At 47.4% G+C, this 16,851-nt stretch overlaps 2 protein-coding genes across 5 annotated transcripts; one reads left to right on the top strand and one right to left on the bottom strand.

Moving 5' to 3' along the window:
• Positions 1 to 469: 469 nt before the first annotated feature.
• On the bottom strand, positions 470 to 7,641 carry LOC122381767 (60S ribosomal protein L9-like). Of its 3 annotated transcripts, none has more exons than XM_043366371.1 (5): positions 7,335 to 7,641; positions 6,865 to 7,002; positions 3,902 to 4,015; positions 1,549 to 1,762; positions 470 to 598 (listed from the first exon to the last, which is right to left on the bottom strand). In XM_043366371.1, exons 2-5 carry the CDS (start codon positions 7,000 to 7,002, stop codon positions 495 to 497), a joined length of 570 nt encoding a protein of 189 aa, XP_043222306.1. In that variant the 5' UTR covers positions 7,335 to 7,641; the 3' UTR covers positions 470 to 494. The 3 variants fall into 3 exon arrangements, with proteins under 3 accessions (XP_043222306.1, XP_043222315.1, XP_043222325.1); XM_043366380.1 differs by having other exon boundaries at positions 7,209 to 7,356; XM_043366390.1 differs by lacking the exon at positions 7,335 to 7,641 and adding an exon at positions 7,126 to 7,174.
• A 107-nt stretch (positions 7,642 to 7,748) lies between these two features.
• LOC122381779 (BET1-like protein) lies at positions 7,749 to 15,805 on the top strand. Of its 2 annotated transcripts, none has more exons than XM_043366412.1 (3): positions 7,749 to 7,769; positions 11,269 to 11,354; positions 15,324 to 15,805. In XM_043366412.1, exons 2-3 carry the CDS (start codon positions 11,292 to 11,294, stop codon positions 15,579 to 15,581), a joined length of 321 nt encoding a protein of 106 aa, XP_043222347.1. In that variant the 5' UTR covers positions 7,749 to 7,769; positions 11,269 to 11,291; the 3' UTR covers positions 15,582 to 15,805. The 2 variants fall into 2 exon arrangements, with proteins under 2 accessions (XP_043222347.1, XP_043222339.1); XM_043366404.1 differs by lacking the exon at positions 7,749 to 7,769 and adding an exon at positions 7,846 to 8,292.
• Positions 15,806 to 16,851: the final 1,046 nt, after the last annotated feature.

Here is a 16,851-nt window from a genome sequence, read left to right on the forward strand (position 1 = left end):
TCCAGAGCGGACCCCTGTGCATCAAACCCTGCACGTCAGCAGGATGAGATGCAAGACGCAGAATCCTCGCCGGAGTAGGCAGCGGGCGGTCGTGCTGTCCGGATCCCGGCACGCCGCGAGATGCAAAATCCCACTCTCCCCCACCAGAAACTATCACAGATGGCATGCCTGGGAAGCGCCCCTCAAGCATTATACCCGTGAACACCATTCCATGGCGAAGTCGAAGTTCAACTAACGGCATGGCACTATTGTTTACGGTGTTACATGGTTTCGAGATCACTGTTTTGCTTCACCCCCGCCCACTCCACAACCTTGTTGCCAGAATTACTCAGCATGCCACCAACCCTACCAAATTGACAAACGTGTGTATTCGATCCCACCCAATCCTGAGAGAATTCCATCTACTCTTTCTGCCCGCCCTCGCACGGTCGACATTCACGAAACGGCTGATCGCAGAGAAAACACGATATGCACCGAGATGGCACGGTCCGACTTTATTCGACCTCAACAACGGTAGTCTTCTCGGAGACGTACACTCCGTCCAGGAACTTGCGGATGTCCTTGTTGTGCACAGAGGTCAACTGCTGGATGCGGGCAGCTGCAACAGACAGAGACACCAGAGGATCAGCACACGGCAGGGCAACTCCAAGGGGCACGGGGATGGGGTCTGTACAGAGACACCAGGCCGTCACCACAAGGCAGGGCAACTCCAAGGGGCACGGGGAGGGGGCTGTACAGAGAGACACCAGGCCGTCACCACACGGCAGGGCAACTCCAAGGGGTACGGCGAGGGGGTCTGTACAGAGAGACACCAGGCCGTCACCACACGGCAGGGCAACTCCGCGGGACGCGGGGAGGGGGTCTGTACAGAGATAACAGAGCGCCCCAACACGCGGTAGTACAGTAGCTGTACGGGAAGCGGAGAGGGCGGCTGAACACAGAGGCAGATAACTGAGCATCATCACACGGCAGAGCAGCTGCTGCAAGAGAAGCAGGGAGGGCGGCTGTAGTAGATACACAGACACGGCGGGCGTTACCATACGGTAAATAGCTGCACGGGGCGCGGGCTGGGGGAGGGGAGGGGCGGTGTAATGACAGAAAGGAACAGCGGATCGACGCGACGCGGGGAGGGCAGCTGTAACAGAGACTCGGCACAGCAATGGCACTGCAAATGACTTGTGCGACCCCTCCCTCAACCTAATAATCAGTCCCAAACGTTGTAACAAACTTGGGCACAAACGGTCCAGCCCGTCTTGAGGTGTAGAAGCGGTTTCTGCACGTGCACACGCGCAGTAGCACGCCAGACGTGACAAAGCCAGAGATAGACCGCCCGGAGGCTGGGCCCACCGAAAGACCAAGCACCCGCTGGCAAATAATGCGAACATAGCTCAAAGCCATCACGTGACACTCAATCAGGATTGTTTCGATACAGAAACCGTATCTTTCCACCACAACCCTGAAAACAACATGTAGAACTTCGACAGTCCTTTACACTCCGGATACGACCCCTGACACCGGCGGCACAAAACCAGAGAAAAAGAGACTCACCGCACTTGGAGACGGACTCGATGTCGTTGCCCTCGAGGATCAGCTCGTCCTTGACCTTGGTCGAGTTGTAGACGGTGACGCCGGGCAGCATCTGCACGCGCCGGATGTACTTCTCGCCCAGGTAGTTCCTCACCTCCACCAGCGTGTTGTTCTCCGTCACCACGCAGTTGATGGGGAAATGGGCGTACGCAGAGCGCATCTTGTACTGGAAGCCCTGAGAACACACAAACCAATTCAGCGTGAACGTTTGTTTACATAGTGTGGGGATGCCCTTGTTTGAGGCTCATGATAATTAGCATATATGTATTGATGAAAGAAAACCAAAGCATCACAATAACAAATTCATTCAAAAGTAATTATGATCGAAAAAAAAGAAACAGTCTCGGGCATAATCACCTGAGATCATAACCCATCATCAGCTGATGTCCTGAGATTAGATGATTGATTATGCCCGAAACTGCCATCTCTTTTGTCTTCGATCACACTTTAGAATATCTTTGTTATTATGAGGCTTAAATCTGTTTTCTTTCATCAACATACTAGTTAATGTTTGATGAAATGATCGCAAGCCAGTTTTACCAATATAAAAACGCCGTCGGCCGGTATTCTTATTTCTTCAAGGCTCACAAGTTTAACAAACCACGCAGGAAAAATAATGATGATGTGAGGAGAGCACATCAAAGTCCAATATTACTTTTCACATAAGCGGCCATTCATATGTGTGGACGGCAAACTTTGGGGTGCCAAATAACCGTAACAGTCGATTTTCCGGTAGGTTAAACTGACCGCGAGTGGATTTAAGGCCTGGTCTAAATAGTGACCATTGGATATCGTCAACGATGCACATGTGAAGAGAAACGATTTGCAACACAAAAGCGAAAATGACACTGCAACCCCTTACGGCCGATCAGGACATTTAGCACAGGTAGGCATGATACCACTCACCAGACTACCAACGGTAAATACCCATCCCTAATATCAACTAACAGCGATTGCAACCACCAGACAGATCATTCCCATCGGGAGCTCGAGGGCCTTTAGTATAGGTTAACTGAGCAGCTGGAACCACACCTTGTACAGCCTACAACAGAGCGCTGTTCGGCAGCCGGCTATTTTGTGTGCAGGGTATGACGTATTTCGCGAGCCGACGTCACAGGCGGTGACGTCGGCTCGCGCGCGAGCCGAGCGCCAACGGCAAACTAACGGGAACCCTCGGACACCCTCGGGGCATAAACCGCGGAGTAGCATATTGAGCGAGTCCTATAAGGAAAATTCATATATTTTCGTTTCTCAAATGATAATCAGGGTGTCTCTTACCTTTTTACATATCATTTAGGCTTACCTAACACTTCAGTTGCCAAATATCTGCAATTTATTCAAGCGAAGGTATTTTCAGTAAATATCAATGGTATAGACCGAAATCTTTAGAATAAAAACTTCAACCAACAGAAATAAAAATAACTTAATTTATTCCAACCATTTCCTCCAAATAAACAACATAAAAACTCACTTTTACACACATCATTCATAATAAAGCATACTAACACGCCGCTTTTGACAATTGCGGCGTCGAGTGGCGCGCTGCTAGCGCTCTTTTTCGATCGCAGAGACCCTGCACGCGCGCGAGCACACTACGTCACGTCCGGGGGGCACAGGTATATGAAAAATCGCAGTGACGTAACACTTTTCTCGCTTCTCATTGGTCAATAGCCCGTTGCCGGGGTAACGTGCACGTATGTGAGCGCGGGCAAGAGTACTAGCCGGCCGCCGATCAGGGCTCAGAATTTACTCTCGGGTCGGGAGAAATTGACCCGAGCCGGCCCCGGTGTGTTTGGACACCCCACCCTTGCAATTCCCCGCAAAATATCTGTGTTGAAACAGGCGTGATTTGACCTTTGATAACTCCCCCCCCCCCCTGGGCTTAATCTTATAAACACCGTGGAATGGATATGACAGCACTGGCTGAAGTTCACCTACAGAAAACGGCTATCACATGCACAATGGTTTTCACGCATTTCAGTCCATTGTATGTTGACGGTCCAAAGAATCATTTCGTTGACTCGGATAGCAGTTTGTCGGCACTGGTATCTCTGTTAATGGTACCAAATACCGTGAATAGAATAATACGGCATTTTGAGATCGGGCCCTGCCTGGTGACCTGATCTATCACCAGCTGGCTTAAAAATTGACTGAACTACCTCCTTCATGATTTTTGACACTCTTTCAAACACTGCCGAACTAACACCGCCGGCCCAGCGGGGATCAAAACGTTCATAACACGGCACCGTGAACAAGTCATCCGCCGCGGCATTGCTGCCCATGCCAGACATAATAACAATAAGTTGTCACTTACATACTGAACTCCCTTGCACATGTTGGCAATGTGGGAGCAGCAGGTGCGGACGGCAGCCAGCTCCTTCCTCTTTCCGAACCACTTCTCGATCTTGATGGTGTTCTTGCCCACCAGCTGCAATGAGACATAATGGTGAGCATAAAAATCCCTCAACAAATTATCCCAGACGATCTGCACATCTACTTCCCAGACCGAACACACCTGTAATCCAGAGCTTCTCTGACAGCAAGGAATCAGCAGTGTATCAGCTTATCAATATGTTTTTGAACAGTTGAAATTTCTCAAACCAATCTGACAAAAAAGCAAACATTCAGATTTCACAGTCATGCATATTGCATAGCGCAGCTAAGAGTACCTGCAGAAATAGCTCTAAAGATCCAGCAAACACATAGGAAATATTTCTTCAATAAGTTTTTGCTTGCTAGTTTTATGATTTTTTATGTACTTGAATGATCAGAAAAAGAAAATAATTGAAATCTAGAAAATGAATCTTTACAATATTTTCATTAAAAAAAAACTATTTTCCATCCTTGGTAGAGGCTAAACAGTGTTGATTCTTGATTCTTTACAGCTGAGAAGCTGCTGCAAACTTATGCTGATTGGCTGATGATTAACCTCTGCCAGAGGTGGCTGCATTCTATGCATTCTTCTGTAAGGCAACACATTACTCCATAAGGGATTGATTTCAAAACTAAATTGATATATCTTTGGCTAGGGTGATCATTGTGGTGTAAAAGCTTCAGAAATTGTGGCTAGCTTCAGCTCAAGCTTACAAAAATGCTATTTCATTTCAAAACTTCATGTTCAAAGTGGCATACTTCCATTGACCAATTCTACTTTTCCTGAAATTAGGCAAAGCTTGGCTACGGAAACCCAATATTATAAAAATATAGGTCTTGCCCCTGAGGCAATAGCAGATGTTTGCTCCATATTCTCAGTGCCAGTGAGAGACTGAACATAGCCTGAGCCTCATGATCTCTCAACCCCATCATTTCTTGTTTGTTTATTGGGGCTTTTTGGCAAGCCCTTAACCCGCGCACCGACGGGGGGGGGGCGGATATCCGCCCCCCCCCCCTGAGGTTTTTCGCGAATAGCGGGAAAACCGCGGCGCGTAGCGCCGCGAAATTTGGTATGACTATTCCCTTATCAATTTTACACATGGTGTGCAAGTTTGAACCTCCTACCTTTCAAGGTCAGGTCACCAGGTCACTTTGAATGACCCAACCTCAAGTCACTTTTTTGCAACTTTGTCACCGTGCCAGAGCTACAGTAGATGTCGGAGGCCTTTGAAAGTCGCAGGATGTTATTAGGTCATTAGTAGCTACAATTTGTATATCTCGGAATTTTGATATCGGTGACCTAAGGTCAGGTCAATTTCGCGACCTCCCCATTATAAGTCAATGGGGGAAAAATCAACTCCCTGTTTTTACCACTAAAACGGGTCGGAATGGCCCCATATACCATACATGACTTCATATACGATCAACCTTCACTACCTTGAGGTCTGTTTTGCTGTTGGGCAGCTGTGAGGTCATGTGACGTCATCAAAGGTCACCAAAGGTTTTTGGCCAATAACTCCGTACAGGAACAAGATACAGACGCGTGGATGGTCTCATTGTGTTCAGCTCGTCAAGACGCATCGAATGATATACATGATGACCTCGAGGTCACGTGACCTGAGGTCAACCTTTGACCTTGACCTTTCGAGGTCAACATATATATCATTCGATGCGGATTGACGAGAGGATCACGATGATGCCCTTAGTTTGTTCCTATCTTGACTAATTCGAAAGTTATTCGAGAAAAACTCTCTCCATATTTAGCGCCGCCATTTTGACTTTTTCGACCCCTGTGACGTCATCTTTGACCTGACCTGAAAATGACCTTAGTAAAAATTGTAGATCTTGACCGTGCGTATCCGATGCCGTTTACCGCTTGTCGCTATCTTGCTTCGTTCTCGAGATCTCAGGGGGGGGGGCGGTCATCCGCCCCCCCCCGTCGGTACTAAGTTGGCGCAGACCCCCGTCGGTGCGCGGGTTAAAGGGACCCTCCCACCTTAACATTAGATTTGAGTTGAGATAGCCAAAATGGGGTCCCTGGCTCACAATTACCGGTTTCGGCACTCACAACATCGAGAAATGCCTTAAATCAGAAATATTGAATTTCAAAATTGCAGCATTTTGATTCAGAGGGGCTAATGCTTAGGAATACCCCTCTGAATGTGTGACGTCAGCGCAGATATCTAACGATTTTTAAATGTTTGACTAAAACGTTTTGTAGCACGCGGTGGTATATGCGATTTGCGCGCAACATCTGCCGCAAACGCCGCACTTCTAAAATAAAATCGCTAGAAACAGCGGAGATCCCCAAAAAGTAAACAAAAGTAAAAGTCTAATATCTTGAAAACCGGTGAATATTTTTCGGTGAAACCTGGTAGATATTCGTTTTTGCTTTTTCTGAACCGAGCGACATCACTTTCATGCCAATTCATAAACTTTTTTGAAGGTGGGAGGGTCCCTTTAAGCTACACTACACTATGGTATTCATGAAGCATCAGAAAAATTTGCCTTAACAAACAGTTTGGGACACTTTGCAAGCATCCAAGTTTGTTGATAATTCCAAGGAAGTGCAAGTGCAATGCATTAATATGCAAAGTTAATATGCAAAGTATGCTTAAGCGTCAAGCAGTGGAACAGGGTAGTAGTAGAGTAGGCGTCATGGTTGTTTTTGCAATCAAGGAGACGTGCTATAACTGGAGATGCTTTTTTTTTAACAAAACAAAACCTAACTTGACCTAGCCTACAACCTACCACCTAAAAACTACAAAAACATCTTCCCCTATGGTGCCTCTCCTTGGTTGCAAAAATGTGTGATGCCTACTTTACTACTGCAGTGAAACAGCCCTAAGGCTCCAATCAAATCAAAATGCAACGGCAAACACACTGAAGAAATGATGTCCTCACCTGGAGATCCAAAGTCAAATGCTTGAAATTCCTGGTCAGTGTGCCACGGGGACCCTTGATGATGACGGTCCGGCCCTTCACACGGGCCGTGACCCCCTTAGGGACGCTCACAGTCTCAGACTGCAAAATCTGCCTCATCTGTTGATAAACAAAACACATTAAAAGTAAGGAAACAAATCGTAAGACAACCAATGCTAATACAGCAAAAGCAATTAAATGTGTTATTTCAACTCTCTCAGGCCAGTTTCCTGAAAGACAAACCGAAACGGCAATGTGCAGACACAAAAGGACGGCGTGTGCCGGAGGTCGAAAAAACACAACGGCAGGTGAAATATGTCACTTACGATAAAAATTGCACTATTTAACCACTAAGAAAAGCGGCAAGAAAAAGTCAGATACAAAACATTTATCCAATACTAATAAGCTGGACAATAAATGAAGCCTTTAATATTTGTTTATAGCACACACACCTCGGAAGCCGGAAAGAAAGACCGCACAGCGCCGCCGTATTTTGTAATACAATTAACTTATGTTTGACAAGACGGTTTTCCATTAAAACAATTTTTTTAATGAAAGCAACTTTTTAAATGTTTTTTATTTAAAAAAAGTTAATAAAAAGTGAAAGAATCTATCCGATAACCGAATTTTCTAAGTGAAATCAAGTACCAATTTAAAATGCGCAAGCAACAATGGGAGCTGCATTTTTATGCTGTAGCAAAATGAAAGCAATTTCGAGATTACTTACGGTGATTCAAGTTTTTTTTGGTTTTGATGAAGCTCTCATTAAATTTTCCAGCAGTCATTTCCGAATCAAAAAAGTTATTTGTTTCAAACACGGTTTCGTTGGCAGCTGAAGTCTGTTTTATTTAATTTTACGTTAGCACCACCAGCTTATGCGACTTGAAGTGAATTTTTTAACCATTGGCTCAATTAGATTGCTACCATGGAGATCTGAAAAATACTGGCAGTAGTTTCAGCTTTTGAACATATTTATCCGCCGTCGTCGTCGATCGTCGTCGTCAAGGCTATATAAACCTTAAAAGTTAAACCTTAAAAAGGTCGTCGTGATGAATTAGAAATTTTTGTTTTTCATAGAGTGCGTGCTATTCACAAGACAATAATGCTACATCGATAGCTTAAAAGTTAAAGTCGAAGTCTTGACTCGAAGCCAGTTCTCTTGATACCGTGGTCGAAGCTTTCTCCCTTCCAGGAGTAATTGATTCACTACTCACTAGGCCGATTCAGATTAGCTGAAAAGGCGCCTATCGGCTATCGGCAGTACCTACCTTGACCTACCTTGACCTACCTTGACCTAGCTACCTACCTACCTACCTTGACCTATCAGTCTCAATCTCAATCGTAATCTAGAAGTACTGCCTACTGCTATTTGCAACTTCTTGAAATACCTAACCTCATTTGTCATCATGGGTGAGTAATATCCTTATTATTATTGTTGTGTCTTATGTGAACATTCATGGGTGTCAATTTTCACCGAGTTGGGGGTACCTGGGTGCAGCAAATCCGCCGCCGCCGCTCTAGCGGTGACCTTGACCCGCGCCGTCTGCTAGCTCTTCAAAGCCAAGCTGGCTGAGCTGGCGGGGAATTTAGAGAGCTTGGGCACCCCCAACCTGGCGGAAATCAACACCTGTGTCAACATCAATCTGTTAGTATTAGTGTCACTTCAGTTATAGCCTGACAGTCGAAGAATGATTTAAAGAATGGTTGCAAAGTACAATTGCTGTTGATGCACATGCCTTTATATTGCCTCAAATATATCTAAGAACATCTCTCTGATATGGCTTTTCACAGTCTTAGAACCACACCTTTCTAGTGATAAAACATGCACAAAGTGATTGATCTGTTTCAACTTTCTTCTTTCTTAGGATTGTCAGACCATAATTATATGAAACTCATTGATCTTATTGATAGAAGTCATGATGATGCCCTAGACTGCAGAATGTGGCAGACTGACAAGATCTTGGGTGTGAGCTGGCGTCAGTAGTCTTCCCCAGCCTACAAATTGTGTACCTAATCATGTACCTAATCATGTACCTACAAATTGAAGGTGTGCAAGGCACAGCCCAGGCATGCAGGCCTGCATTGATGATTTGGGGCATTCATGGCTGCTGGCTGAAGAGCTCCCACAATTGAAGCTTGCTAATAACATGGATGAAGTATTCCATGCTAATAACATGGAATACATAATCCATGCTGATAAATAATAAGACAAACTTAAAATGTCAGGAGAGACATTTTCTAGTGGCCCATTCATTCATTCATTCATTCATTCATTCATTCATTCATTCATTCATTCATCCATGTATTTGTTTATTGACCATGGGTATTGTGTGGAGACACAGACACAAACACAGACAAACATGGTATTTAAAAATGATAAATGGCAAGACAGAATAGAACACATAAAAACCCTCACCCTCAGTCCATCTACCATCGACTCACAAGCCATTCGGGGCGGTGCGGGCTAACTACCCGTGGAGCCTCGGAACCATCCCGGCTTCGGGCGTGGATATTTGGTAAGCAAACTGTCCAGGCACAAAACACAACCGGCAATGGGCAGTCGTGCTTAGGCGGGCAGTCGCAGGGTACACATGACCTTGTCGCGTTCGGCAGGCTCTACATGAGGGCACTAAGAATGTCGAAAGTCGAAACAGAGCTTCGGTGCGTTTGCGATCGCGGACATTGAGAGAGCGCCGGGGAGGGAATCGAACTTTAAATCGCGACATGTTGCAGTCAAGTCAACCTACATTGTCGGATGACATGGCCCTCGTCCTGTTCAAACGGGCCACATGAACATAGACGCAGGTCTCTTGGCGTGTGAGACCACTTTCCCGTCTCGACCCGGAGGCGGTGAGAGCCCAGCCTGTGGCGAGAACGCTAGCCGGTGTGGCTCGAATGTGTCTCAGTGTGAGAACGTTTTCGTTTGGTAGACGATTTGCGCATCCATAGAACACTATGGCGCATCTAATACATTTGATACTAATACACTTTTAAGTGCGGTTTTTTTGGGTCTTCATCAAATGTGTAATAGGAAGTTCACTAGTGCGAACAGCATACAAGTTTAACACATTCTGGTGTTTTCACTGCTTAAACGTGAATGAGACGGGTTTCAATGATCAATTAGACCAACTCCTAGCCATTTGACCCCTGGTTGAGGTAGAGCTTCGCAGAAAAAAAACAAGCATGGCAGATTATGATGAAATGTCAGCATGCATGGGCTATAGCCAGAGTTGCGGAGTCGATTGATTTTTGGTGACTCCGATTCTTACTGCTAGTCCGGCTTTCAAAAACAAGCCTCGACTCTAACTCCTGACAGAATTGTCGACTCCGACTGACTCCAATTCCGACTCTGACTCTGCAGCCCTGCCAGGTGTGCGAAGGCGATAAATTTCCAGTGACTCTGACTCCAACTCCGGCTCCGATTTCCACCGCAACCCTACCAGGTGTGCAGAGGCGATAAATTTTCGGTGACTCTGACTCCGACTCCGGCTCCGATTTCCAAAATCAACCCTGTGACTCCGGTCAGAACTTTCGACTCCGATCGACTCCGACTTCGAAGCCGCAGCCCTGGCCATAGCCGCATGCATTTGCAAATCTGAGGCGGTCAAGGCACATCCCGGGCGTGCAGTAGGCGTGCATTGACAAATCGAGGCGTACGCACCTGGAAAGCTCCCTCTCGGTGAGACGAACGGAAAATGTGCGATGAAGCCCGGTTCCCACTGGGCCCGTCACTCGTCAAAACGGGCCCGTCACCGTGTACGGACCCGTTAGCGGCCCGTCCTTGGCGAGCTCAGACGAACACAAAATGAGCGCATAAACTCTCTTAGGTTGATAATGCCGCGACTCTCGTGAGAACACTGTTCATTGGTGCTGTTTATCGAATAGCGAATCAGTGTCAGCACAGGTCATTGGTGTGATATGAGCGTCACACATTCTGGCGTCTTCACAGCGGCTCTATTGGGGCGGGAAGGGGACGGGCCTCGATCGGACCTCCTCCCAACCGTTTGACCCATGATTGGGAGTGAGCTTCGTCAAAACTCAAAAGACACGTGCTCATCGTGATGTGAGTAAGCCAATAATACCCCATTTCAAGGTCCCTGACCATTTGCTAACATTCCAGGTAAGTTTAATGACCGAAATGCAAGAACATCGGGACTTGCTAGAGGGCTTTGGACTTTGGAGTGATTTTTAGAGTATGTTGAGGTCCTCATTTTAAATTCACTAGGTAGCTGATTTTGATAATAATGATTTTGTCCATTTGGGATAGGTCAGGTCAGCTCAGGTCAATCACCATGTGTCACGTCAACGCTGTTATCATCAGCTCCAAATATCAGCTTCTGCTTCATTGTGTAATGTGTGTAATATTATTTTTGAATAATTTTGCAGGTATCAATAATAAGGAAAAGGCGATGGACTACGAGAACAGAGCAATGACTGACCAACTGAGCTCAAAGGTGTCACGACTGAAATCGGTGAGTTTTCCTCTGTTTGGGACAGGATATAACCACTAATATCAAATCTGAACAACAGCACTGGCCTAGGACGTTGCATGACGAAAATGCCTTTTTAATTCTAAATTAAAAGAGCGTTTCGACGGCTATGTTTTCACGGGCGTCACTTATTGAAAATTAGTTTAGGGATGTCATGGGTAATTACGGAGCGAGCGAAGCGAGCGTAGTCTTTCCTTAGATTAACGGAAATTTCTGAGTATGAGCGGCCGGCCGGCCGGCCGGCCGGCCGGCCGTGGTCACGCTTTTGCGAGGCTTATATCTCAGCAACCACTTGACCGATTTACACGCGGTAATTTTTGTAGGGTAGCTTCATTCCTTCTACCAAGTATTGGACTATTCCCGATGCATGTGGGTGACCCCTTATGCACGTGCCACGTGCAAAACGAAGAGGTGTCAGTTTTGTAATTGTTGCAATATCTCGGTAACTACTTGGCCGATTGCGCTGAAAGTTGGCATGTAGGTAGGCACCCACTAGGCACTGCATATACATGTGCCAGAGTTGGGGTGCTGCTGCACGTGCGCACGTGCAGGGGTCGTTTCCAGATCTCGGGAACGGCTGGACCGATTGCGCTCAAATTTGGTACACGGTTAGGGACCGGTTAGTAGGGTGCCGTGCACAAGTCAGTTGGGACCCATTTTGCACGTGCGCACGTGCAGGGTGCCGCTTCCAGATCTCGAGAACGGCTGGGCCGATTGTGCCCAAATTTGGCACATCGCTAGAGACCAGTTAGTAGGGTGCCGTGCACAAGTCAGTTGGAGGTACCCCCTCGCAATTTCGCACGTGCAAGGCCCACCCTCTCGCTCGCTCCGTTAGTCGCCCCAAAAGGCGTTATACTGGTTTTAGAAATTGGAATTAAAGAAAAGTTGTCATGCAATGCCCTAGGCCAGGGCTGCTGTTTAGCTTTTGAAATTAGTGGTGAGGTTCGTCTCAGCCAGACCTATATAAAACAAAACCATTGGATTTAGCTGTCGTATGGTTCACTGCCTCAAATTATATGAAGATATAGATGATTGAATGAATGTGCTTCTCCCTCAGCTATAATGTGTAACAATAATTTCGTTTTCTTTCCGTGAGCGATGTATTATCATTGGACTTCCTTGACAAATCCTTTCATCTTAGGGTTTTTTAGGGGTATGTATGTATGTATGTTCGTAGGGCTTTTTGACTTCTCTGTTTCCTGTCAAGCCGGTGAATGACATCCATTCATTCTGTTCCTTCCATTCTCTATCTCTGCTCATGTAGACTAAAATGACCTCGTTATCTGGCCCTACCGGGCGATGAGGAAACTACAATTGCAGTCTAGAGATACTGGCATAGGTGGCGCTGCCGTTTTTGCTTATTTAGTTTTTTTTTTCTACACCGCCACCCATGAACAGGTGACCAGGAGTGCCCCCTCCCTCTATCCCAGCTACACACAGAACCTTACGTTAACACCAGAAAACTTAATATGACAAGTCGCGGCACTCCCTGCTAAGAGTAAGGAAAAAAAACAAAAGAAGGCGAATATCAGAGGAGTAAGCATGCTGTTAATAGATGGTATGAAAGAAGCAAAGTAGTCACAACTGCAAACAGTTGGTAACTGCCCTCCTACATCCCTGAAACGCCCACTGATGCTCACTCACACAGGGGAATGTTAGTGGGAGGAAGACAACTGAGGGGGATACAGTCATACATACATAGTGGATAGTTGTAGGTAACATCTCTGGTCAAATTCAGGCAGGGTCATTTACTGAGCCTCTGTAGGGCCGTCCAACTAAGCAAGGCTTGTTGTCAGACGGCCCATAGAGGCCAGTTCCGAAGTGGCTGGTGTAGAAATTAGGACAGGTAAGGCAATAAAGCAATAAAGGCAACATAACGAGACTGGCAGGCGATATCAAAAGACGCAAAAAAAAAACAAGCAAAAAAAAAACAGAAACAAAAACAAAGAACACAAAAAAATCACATACACACAATGGGAAAGGGGTAACCGAAAAGGAAGGACGGGTAACAGAACTAGCTACTCGATAATAAAGATGTTTTTTATGTGTATAAAACGTACATACTAATATACATGGAACATATATTGATGAGAAACACTGTATTCAATGAATCAACCATACTGGCTTATGAAGAAACTTTTGGAGATGTTTTTGATAACGGATTTCGAAGTTGGCACCGTAGAAAGTCTAGGAAATAAAGGTACCATAATTCTGTTCCAAATTCTAGGCCCAGCCCATGATAAAGTATGAGTTTTGTAAACTCTATATGCAAATGACTCATAGAAATGTTTAACGGAACGATTAATTCTAGTAGGTTCGGAGGTTACAAAAAGCTCAGCAATGGCAGATGGCAGGTTCCCATTAAGTTTTCTGTGTAATAGTAATAACATTTGTTGATGCCCAAGATCCCTAAGTTTAAGAAGTTTAAATTTCCTGAATATTGGCGCAGTATGAGCCAGTCTTGGCTGTCCATCGATTATTCTAACAGCTCGTTTCTGAAGTTTTTCTAATTCACTTAAGCTATTTGGATAAGTGTTAGTGTAAATAAAGCAGCAGTAGTTGACATGACTCTGGAAAAGAGAATGATACAATAACAAAAGGTGTTTTGTGCCCAAGAGGTACTTTAACCTATTCATCATTCCAATGTTTCTCGACAATGTTGTTTGCAGTTTGGCTATGTGTGTTTTCCATTTGAGGTCTTCATCAATAAGTCAGTCAATAAGTCATCAATAAGTAGTTCAAGTTAGTGGATAAGATAGAGCTTGGTTCGCTTGCCGTCCACATCCTGGTTTGTTGTATTGCTCTTATAATATCACAGTATTTCAGAGCTTTTCATGCAGAACAAAACCAAGCGTCATTCGTGGATATTTCTGGCTTGAGTACCAGGGATGCGGTGCGGAGCCGTGGAAATTTCAGACGGCTCCGGCTCCGGCTCCGGCTCCGGAGAAAAAAATCGGCTCCGGCTCCGGCTCCGGCTCCGGGTGAAATGTTATGGCGGCTCCGGCTCCGGCTCCGGCTCCGAGTAAAATGGTCCGGCTCCGGCGGCTCCGGCTCCGGCGGCTCCGGCTCCGACTCAGTACATCCCCTACGCAATCAATTAAATACGGGTGGAAGAAAAATTGGATTGGTTATACGCGTTACTCTTTGCCATGACCGGCTCACCGCGTCCCCGCGCAAACGCACCTCGGAGAGAACTGGCAGAACAAAGGGCTAGGAAGCGATGGCATTGGAAACGCAGTCGCCGCGAATCGGAGTTCAGTGAACCATCGTAAGCTGACACCCGTCTCGGCTGCATTGGGGGGTGAGGGGTGGGGGGTGTGTGGGATGAGACGGTGCTGGGAGTCGCAGTCCACTGCACTGGTTTGAAAACAATGGCCGTCACCTGATGACTGGTCCTCATGTTCTGGGGATGCAGTAGACGTGGGGGGGGGGGGGGGGAGAGCAAACAGGAAGTTGTTTGCGTACTGTGGGATACTGGGGATATTCGGATTTTTTCATTCACTTGATGGCCCATGACGTAAGTACCATATGTTTTACTGCCTTGTACTGTCAAACCAAACTAGGTCAATTATTTTTTTTTCCTCTTCAAAAAATAAAAAGGAGCCGGAGTCGCCCCCTTTTTTGGCGGCTCCGGCTCCGGCTCCGGCTCCGGGCTATATTGTTTCACGGCTCCGGCTCCGGCTCCGGGCAAAATATGCCGGCTCCGGCGGCTCCGGCTCCGACTCCGGCTCCGGCTCCGCATCCCTGTTGAGTACTCCTCCACCTTGTTGATCCACAAAGTCACGAACCAGTTGCAGCGCGGTAACTTGTGATCGAAATAGCTGAACCTCCGCCAGTCTTCACGCGCTCCAGTGGGCGACTTTGTTTCCATTTGTCCTCTCCAATCCTGGAACGCTCCGCTCCGCCGGGCGGCTGAGATCGGACGCTGATTCCCGCCCGTTGTCCGACCAGCTGGCCTTCGACATCGACATGGACACGCGCGAGCACAACCGGCTGCTGGACTCGATGGGCGGCGACTTCGACTCGACGGAGACCTTCCTGGGCGGCAGCGCCGGCCGGCTCTCCAAGATGCTGTCCGGCGGCCGCGGCAACCGGCGCGTGCTCTGCTACACGGCCGGAGGGCTGGTGGCCGTGTTCGTCCTCTTCTACTATGTGCTCTCCCGTATATCGTGGGGCGGCTCCGTGCCCAGTGCCGAGGCGCCCCTCTGAGCCGGGTAGGGTCGGCTGGAGGGGACCGGGTCGGCCGCGGGAGGGCTGAGGTGACGGTGATAGGTGTGTGACATTGCGCTGTGCCGTATCGGCCGGGGTCGGCTGAAGGTGACAGGCGGCGGAGTACGGTCACTCGGACGTCAAACGTCGACCCCAGAGGTCACTGGCGCGCTGACATTCGACGGACTCGCGGTGACAGGCGCGCCGCGGTGGTGGCGCCACCTGGGTCCGCACGTGCTAGTGCGTCATAACCGCCACCCGTTGTTTTAGGTTCGTGGTGTGAGGTCAGGATGTTGTTTAGCTGGATAAGTCGTTATATTGTAACTTGTTCAGGATGTTCATCGCATTGTACATACATCTACTTGTGTGTAGCTAAATGAGCTATTTTTATATGCTAGCATGGATGGGCGTATCGTGTACAGTAATTTATTGCTCGTTGGGGTAGGTAATTTATATCGGACATTAGGGACATGAGTCGCATTATGTCCCAGTTGTGGACGGGGGAGGGAGGCTTCATCGATATATGTGATTCACGTAATTGTCTTCGTGTTGTCCTTTTTGTTTCTCATTGCATTTCTGGCTAATTTTCTACGGTCATTTCGTTTCCTTATTATGCGTCATTACATTTATCGTAAATGACGATCGCTTTGCTGTGTGTTCTGATGGATTGTCCTTACATAATTGGAAATGCTACTTGCTTCAATTGGCCGTTTGTTTTCCTTCGACACATTCTACTATCAGTTGCATTTTTTTACATTCACATTCAGCAGATTGAGGGTATAACGGTGCGGCTTGTTTCGGGTTCGTATTCACCAACATTTGGCCCGATATCAATAAACAGTGCGAAGTTTTAAGTTACCGATGTGTTGATGACGTGTTCGCGTTATGTGGTATCCAGGATAGTGGAGGACCGCATTGTGCATAGCCCTATCAGTGGAATTCCAACCGTCTAATGCGCCCACTCGGGGACCACGGACTCGGCCCATGGGTGTGTGTTCGCTGTGGACTGTGGACTGTAGAGACCCTGAACCCTGAACACAGACTGTGGATTGTGGAACCACTGACTGACGCCCGCGTCCCACTATCGCCAGAAGCGTGCTGCGCCGTCCGGCTGGCTCTGCCGCCGCCGGCAGTGCCGGCCGTCCGGCCGTCCCTGGCCGGCAGATAGCGACCCGTGCCGCCGTGCCGCCGGCTCCGGCCCAGCGAAGGTCGTCCTGCGGCCGGCCCGTCACCGTTTGCGCAACGCCGGCCGGTGGGACCGGTGCAGCGC

Source organism: Amphibalanus amphitrite, unplaced genomic scaffold (assembly GCF_019059575.1).
Source record: "Amphibalanus amphitrite isolate SeventyFive unplaced genomic scaffold, NRLGWU_Aamphi_draft 000011F_arrow, whole genome shotgun sequence".
Classification (NCBI taxonomy): Eukaryota; Metazoa; Arthropoda; class Thecostraca; order Balanomorpha; family Balanidae; genus Amphibalanus; species Amphibalanus amphitrite.

Excerpts from the sequence above, each read along its gene's own strand:
- LOC122381779 (XM_043366404.1), top strand. Across the intron at positions 11,355-15,323 it reads AGGTGTCACGACTGAAATCG|CTGGCCTTCGACATCGACAT; the intron begins GTGAGTTTTCCT and ends TTGTCCGACCAG.
- LOC122381767 (XM_043366371.1), bottom strand. The coding sequence starts at position 7,002 with ATGAGGCAGATTTTGCAGTCTGAGACTGTGAGCGTCCCTAAGGGGGTC. Across the intron at positions 4,016-6,864 it reads ATTTGACTTTGGATCTCCAG|CTGGTGGGCAAGAACACCAT; the intron begins GTGAGGACATCA and ends GTCTCATTGCAG. Across the intron at positions 599-1,548 it reads CGAGTCCGTCTCCAAGTGCG|CTGCCCGCATCCAGCAGTTG; the intron begins GTGAGTCTCTTT and ends TGTCTGTTGCAG.